The 7,682-nt window shown below is 40.4% G+C and overlaps 1 protein-coding gene across 2 annotated transcripts; it reads left to right on the forward strand.

Annotated features, from left to right (window-relative positions):
* The first annotated feature begins 4,464 nt into the window (after positions 1–4,464).
* On the forward strand, positions 4,465–7,682 carry ppp1r3cb (protein phosphatase 1, regulatory subunit 3Cb). 2 transcript variants are annotated; one of them, XM_048987785.1, is made up of 2 exons: positions 4,465–4,570; positions 5,147–7,682. In XM_048987785.1, the coding sequence occupies exon 2, from the start codon at positions 5,175–5,177 to the stop codon at positions 6,093–6,095; it is 921 nt and encodes a 306-aa protein (XP_048843742.1). In that variant the 5' UTR covers positions 4,465–4,570; positions 5,147–5,174; the 3' UTR covers positions 6,096–7,682. The 2 variants fall into 2 exon arrangements, with proteins under 2 accessions (XP_048843742.1, XP_048843741.1); XM_048987784.1 differs by having other exon boundaries at positions 4,499–4,689.

The raw sequence follows: 7,682 nt of genomic DNA on the forward strand, positions 1-7,682 counted from the left end.
TCTTCTTTTATAAGTAAAAAGAAATGCCATGTTACAAGGTCATTCCCCATCATTTCATATTTCATCATCTGGTCCGCATAAGCATCTATCTCTTGTCTATACAAGTATCTGTCAACAAAAATACTATGTATCCCTTTCCATAAGTTTAATTAACATTTTTCTCTAAAAAGAAATGCTTTGCAGTTCTTCAGCAAACCATAGAGCGGATCTTTGAAATCGAATAAGTTGTGGTGATCTATTGTATAAGAGGGTGTGCATTCATGTGTCTTGTAATCGACTGGCATGACATCTAGGGTGTGGCCCTTATCTGTAACCCTGTCCTATGTGGTCCAACCCCTCTCCCCCACTTCGCGATCCCGACCAGAATAATGGGTAAGAAGGTAAAATGGACGGAGAGAATGAAGTACACCGTAAGTCAATAGGATCTCATTGTTCAAACAGCACACACACACACACACACACACACACACACACACACACACACACACAGCATGCTGCAGAGCTACAGCGTCTTTCACAATGAAAGCAACTTACTTTACCGTCACACTGCTAACACACCATGATTCAGACAGATCTTTACGGGAACCACACCTTTGATGGTCAACTTCATCTTTTAAATGATAAGCTAATGGGTAGAGTTTTAATGAACTGCTAAATGGTTCTGGTGAAACTTTCTGAGGAAGTAATATTAAGTTTAAAAAATGTATAGCTAACAAATCAGGGTCTGCAGAATAAAATAAGGAAATGCATCACAATATGTCACTAATGTAATAAATTATGAATTATTACATTTACAGGATTGACTACTGCCTGAGGTGGGACATCTTTTCTTGCTGGAGACATATCCATCTCTCCATTATGTATACCTGCTTGCCCTGTGTCGTGTTTTCACTTCAATCAGAGAATATATCATTAAACCATCCTCTTAACTTTGCTTTTTTGTTACATTGTATGATAATGACCCCAAAAGGTTCCGCTAATCTCATCATGGTCTAGTCACTACACATTTGCTGCACATCGTTGTAAATGTTGCGACAGATTAATGCCTTTTTTTTTTTAATTTCGGATTCCCCCCACTGTGCCGTGTGTTTGCAGGCCGTGATGAAAGACCGGTGGCGTGAAATCTTACAGACAGAGCTAATATGTCATGAAGTAATTGTAGCTGGTCAAGGGCAGATTATGTAATTCCACTCTGCGCTAGTGCTGAAATCCTGTCAAAGGCATCTGTTTCAGACAGCTGTAATAAAAACAGATTCTCGTCCCACTATGTCTGTCACAGACTGGGGAGGTTCCAGCTCTATTCATTCAACGAAATCTCCAACAGGTGTAGCGTAACTGAATACAGTTAACCCATGAATTTTATTGCATAAGGTGTCTTAATGCTGCATACCATAGTCTATAAAAGTAAGGACTAAACCTCTATAAATAGCAGCTTATGTAACAATTTAGAGGTCATTGTTTGTTACTTTAGACTTAGTTAATATAGTTAATATAGCATTGCATTGTGACTTAGACCATCATTGAGCACTGGTAATGGCTCTGAAGTCCTTTATCATGATCTCATTGCCCCACTCTTCTCCGCAGAGAGTGATTTATGATATTTCAACCCTGTCATCGTTCAACTAAAAATATGACAGCGAAATTCCTTCCTGCAATTCTGAGCACGGAATTTCAACTTCTATATGGGACGGTGCCTTTCTCAGCTAGGCACGTCGCCAGGATTTCACACTGCTTTGTGTCCCATGTCCTGTGTTTAGAAAGTAGTCAAATTCGGGGATTCCATACAGACTTTGCATCGCACTTTGTGTTTTTTGTGATATGGGACATGCGTGTGCCTTAGGCCAATCTGCGGCTTGTGGGTACTCTGACCTTATACACATCTATGCATCACTTAAGATACCAGGATTTTCACCATGGTTATTATTATGTATGTTTAAGACAATAACTAGAGTAGCTGCAAATTCTTTGCATGAAGCGTACAATTTGTTTGCAATAAGATAGTACTCCTCTAGAACCAATATTGCATAAGCAGATCTCAAAATAGTCTGTCCAGATGCCTTGTACAATCTGTACAACATACTTTGTACACCGGGTCCATAGTTCCCTTGGGAAGCTTGAATATATTGTACACTATTTTTCATTTCGAGAAACACACGTACACTTTAACAGCAAAGTGACAAAAAAAACAAAAAAAAAAAAATCGTAGTCTAAAGTATTTCCAGAGTAACTGCAACAATTCCATTTCTTTGTTATGCCTGTTGCGACAGATTAGTTAATATATTTTTGTTTCTTTAAGTAATATGTTCCATTATATTGCTGCACAAGAAACCGCCAGATTATGATTTCCAAGCTTCGAACTGTTAGAAACATAGTGTTACAAATAAATCATTTTAGCAAACTGCTGTCACTGTGTATTATTATTACGACAAACCATTCTTTGCAGCCGATATTTGTCTTTGAAATCTTTCACGTGAAATAAAACTGCTACTCAAATTTAGCTGCATGAAATATGTACTTCAGCGCCGCTGCCAAAAACAGAAGCCTGAACACGCCGCCGTGAACATAGCGAGGCGCACTGCCAAGCACTTCCGGGTTCGCGTGGGCTAAACTTTCGGGCCAATCAGCGCGCGAGTTTCTCTCTCCTGACAGCCAGCCTTCTCCCGTCGGCAGGTCAGTGAGTACGTGCCTGAAGTCAGGTCGGCTGCTTGCGGAGAGAGAAAGCGGCCTGGGTTCAGGTTAAAAGGGTCAAATTTAGTGCTACTGTGCCGTACCCTTCACTACATGCAGACAACTAAAGAGGTAAAGAGGTTATTATGGACATATTCCAGTTATAATACATGTTTTGGTGTCAATGCCCATTTTGTTAATTCCAGATGTGTTTTATGTAGATTAAGCAGCAGAGGGCGTAAGACAGGGGTGGACCCGGGACTGGATGTCAGTCCTTCGTAGGGAACCACATCCGCATACCCCTACTTACAATTAAGGACAAAGAGGTCAAGTACTCAGTATTTTGTCTTCAACTCCAATAACCATGGTCCTTTACGGGGTACACATAGGAAGGACTAAACACTTTTGATCTCTGTGTTTTAAAGATCCTGGCTACGGCCCTGTACATGCACAAACGACGTAGGCTTGAACCCCACCCCACTCTGAGAGACATAAGACAACAGTGTCATTTGCTGAGACACCATACCGCACTTAATTTAGTTTGCCGTTTACTAAAAGTAGATGCTCACATATTTGTTCTTAAAATATCCATATAGTACATAGGAAACATTTTTAAAGTGACATTTCCCTCGGCCCTGACAAGGATAAGTTGTTGGAAACAGACTGATTGATAATTGATAAACTGATTTTTTTAAATTCTATCCAAGCATTTTTCATACAGCTTAAGCAATATTCCCAGAATGCATTGAGCGTGAGATGCAACCATTGTAACTTTATAGAGTATTCTAAAAACTCACAACACAAAATCTTTGTAATGGGAGCAGTGTAAATGTATATTTCATTTTAACAGGCAACAAACCTTAACATTAGTAATATTTACATCAGATCACACGCGCAGTACTAAAATACTTTTTAACCATCAGTGGTGTTTTTTTTTTAAGAAACGTATTGATTTTAATCATAAAACTTATTAACAGTTTAATCATTGTTGACATGTTTATATTTGTATTGCAGCCATTCCTGTAAATATTTAGTTTGCCACAAAAAAAATTGATGATTAACACGTGACCTAGATTTATTTTTGTGTATCACCCATGCTCTGTGACCATGAACTCTTTGGATAACATGCCTTTTTTCTTTTTTTGTAAATTGCACATTATCAAAGATTATTTAAATCGATTATTTTTTTACACATATTTGCATAACATATTCTTTTGAAGGGCACAAAATGCACTCTGATTTTTATTGATCTGCTGTCATTGATCATGTTGTTCACAAGCCAGTCTCCGAAGGCGGAGCACCCCTTGGTTAAGACTTAACAGTATATTCAACGAAGTTTTTACTCATCAAAACTGACTGATTTAATCATTCGGTTGTCTCTGAATCAGACTTAACCGAAGTAAGTTATCTCGACATATCACACTGCTTTTGTCTCACTAAAACAGGATTAATCTGAAGTATTTGTTTTTCTAAGTATTTGTCTTCTTCGCTGTATTTTGACATCATCAGAGCTCGGTCACTCAATAATATTCGTAACTAAATATCTGAACAGTAATGCAATACAATGCAATGCAATGTTTCACCAGTATATTAACCGTAAAAACACTTTGGTGAAGAACTGATTCTTTATAAGTTTTAATAGCAGCCGACAGAGGATCGCTCTGAGTCTGAAATCTAATGTGTGTCAAAGCCCCCAATCCACTTTCTCAGGCACATATACGCAAGGTCAGAGGCATTCTGATCGCTGATTGGCGAAATGTAACATCGCCTTGTCGACATTGGCCACTTGGCTGGCATTAATAACGAAGTATGCAAATCAGCTTGATATCCCAGTTGCGAGCGCTGTGGACAGTGCCAGTGGGGTTCAGCTGCGCCGAGGAGGGGGCGTGTGGAAAAGAAACAGGCAAGATAACGCATAAGAAAATCTTTACATCATTACACGCATATGACCGTTCGCGCCGTCCATTGATTCTGCTGCAGCGACTTTATATTTGGGCTAGTCTTCTCGATGAATTGCACCAGGTAAAATGCAAAAAATACGACGTAGGTCTCGTCGAAAAATAGCCCAGCATCAAAGTTGATACTATTTTACGTGGCTTTCTGTATGATAATATTGACTTAGCTTTCTTCGTTTTAATGTTATTGTTGCTTTAAAAAAAAAGATCTTCCGTAACATATTTTTTGCTACGTCAGGAAAATCATTAATGATGAATAATACGTCTTTTAAATGTATTTTTAAAGTTAGTAAAGTAAATTAAATGATTATGTGTTATCTGTTATTTTAAAGTTGAAATAAGGTGTATTAACATTGCATATCGCAAAAATAACATGTTAGAAGGTATGTTAATCAGTTTTATTTTACTTAACTTATAGTGTTATCTCAGTAATAACCATTAAACTCTGGATAAAATTACATTGTTAGTTTTCTTGCCATGTTTCTATATGCTGTCTTAATTACTAACAGTGGCTTCTTTTATAGGGTATTGCACATCTTGAACCCCAGGCCGATGCCAGATACCATCATGCCTGTTGATGTAGCAATGAGGATCTGCCTGGCGCACTCTCCCCCTCTCCGGAGCTTCCTCAGTTCATACGAGGAGTGCAGGGCCAGGAACCTGGTCAACAGGTACAAACCATTGCGGCCATGCATCAGCACCAAGCAAGAAATGCAAACCACCAGTTTGGGATGGAAAAGCCAGAAGACCAAAGGAAAGAAAAGGGTGATCTTTGCAGACTCCAAAGGTATGTCACTCACAGCCATCCACCTGTTCTCAGAGTCTGAAGAAGACCCCCTGTCAGAACTGCAGTTTGACCTGACTGATATTGGGGACACCGCAGTCGGTTTGAAAAGCGTCAGAGAGAAGAGCTTGGCTCTTGACTTCCCGCAGCCCGCAGCAGATTACCTGGACTTCAGGAACCGCCTCAAGAAGAATTTTGTGTGTCTGGAGAATTGCACGCTTCAGGAAAGGTCCCTAGCTGGCACGGTGAAAGTCAAGAATATTAGTTTTGAGAAGATGGTGCAGGTGCGGATAACATTCGACACGTGGAAGACCTTCACGGACATTGATTGCACGTTTATGAACAACGTGTATGGCTGTACAGACACGGACACCTTCTCCTTCGTCGTCGACCTGCCCAGCACCATGCCACATGACGAGCGAGTGGAGTTCTGCGTATTCTACAAGACCCAAGACCAGACGTACTGGGACAACAATGATGGGAAGAACTATGGGCTGGTTCACGCAGAGTGGGAGAGCGATGGCCGCCCCTCCCAGCTCGCGACGCAGAAGAAGGTGTCAGAGATGAAATGCAGCAGCAAACGGCCTGAGATGGAGTTCGATCAGTTCGGCAGTCCCAGGACTTCCTGCGGATTCTTCCCTGAGTGGCAGAGCTGGGGTCACGTTGACAACAGTGCCCCCTACTGGTAGCTACCCAAGGCAGACTGAAGACGTCTGCTGAACTTCACATGCAGAGGCGTGACCAGCGAGATACATGTCCTGATATGTCCTGTGTGATTCCCTGTTTTAGGAAGACAGCCTAACTATTAAATAAAGGACCAGGGAGGGACATAGAGCTGTTAAAAAATCTTTCCTAAGCTTCCTACTTTTCATTGTATTTCAGGCCTTTTTGTGGGAAAGTCGTTACAGTGCATGAACAACTGGCAGTGGATATAACTACACTAAATTCCAAATTTAATTTGGGTAGTATCCAGATACCCTGATTGTTATGTAATGTGGCAGCCTTGAGATTATTATGGTTAACACAGTTTTGTTTTAAAACTGAAAAATACCCAGAAAACACGTCAAAGGCACGAGGACAGAGACTGAAAGGTTTTCGAATACGTGCCATGAACTAAAGGGGCTTGTTCATTTTCACCCGATAAACTGTTATATAGATGCCTTCCTCTGTTGCTGTGTCTGATACCGTTTTTCCTGTAAACGACGGAATGGTACTTCTGAAATACTCCGTACAGCTGACGCTTCCTTTTAAAAAAAGAAAACCGCTAAAGCAAAGCTGTCCTGCAGGTTGACGTATATCTTGTGAGTATTTCTGCGAAGAAACAGCGTTTTTGGCTCTATGCCTAGATCTATATATTCTGCTAGTTTTATGTGCAATGAAGACGGAATCTTTTCTTAAACGTGTGTAGAAAAGTGCCTTTGTCTTTAGGCGAGCATAGGTGAAATGCACTAGAATTATTTAGTGGAGCTCCCTGTTTAACACAGAAGGACTTGACGCCCATTGATGCAGATGGTGTGTTCATTTCACCAGAAAGTTGTTTTAACAGAGGAAAAAAGGAGGGTGAGATTTTTTTTGCACTGATTGAAATATGCCCGTGGAGTCTGTGAATGTTAAAGGAGAGTCGCTGGTTTTTAGCGGGTCCTTCATATTGAAGGATTATTAATGTAACTGCACCGTTCGCGCAATGACATACAAAGCAACAGCAATAAAGCAAGGAAATTGTAATCCTTTCACACCCCAGCCAGCTCCCAGACGGTTAAAGATATTTAACCTGCCCCTTTGCACAGACGAGTTTGCCTATTTTTATCTGGTTAAAGATCCTGCTGCACTACTTTTCTACTCAGGCAGTTCACTGCTGGTTTTTATCGTCGTGTTGCTTCTGCATTGTTTGTTTTAAATCCCACGCTGTGCGAGTGCAGTAATATGTGAAGCTGAAGAAAAATGGCGAAAGAGTTAAAAAGTTATCTATGAGGTATGCATGTCACGGAAGTGAGGGGTGTCTGTGGCAGGTGGTCCAAAGGGAAAAGTGCGATGAGTCAAACTTTTTTTTCGTGCGTCTTTTTTTGGTTCTTCCTGTTTGATAGAGCACTGTTTATCTTCCTACACTGAAAATGGTGGATGTTGTGTAAATTGCTTCGTTTGTGCAAGTGTAAAGTGGAGGTGAATGTCAAGGGCTATGCCAGATGATTTTCTATTGCAAAGAAGAATCTCTGTAAGCGCAGTTTTCTGTTCAGCCGTTTGCGTTGGAAATAAAATCTAATGTTGATTTTGTGAAA

The sequence above is a fragment of the Brienomyrus brachyistius genome, chromosome 20 (assembly GCF_023856365.1).
Source record: "Brienomyrus brachyistius isolate T26 chromosome 20, BBRACH_0.4, whole genome shotgun sequence".
NCBI classification, from domain to species: domain Eukaryota; kingdom Metazoa; phylum Chordata; class Actinopteri; order Osteoglossiformes; family Mormyridae; genus Brienomyrus; species Brienomyrus brachyistius.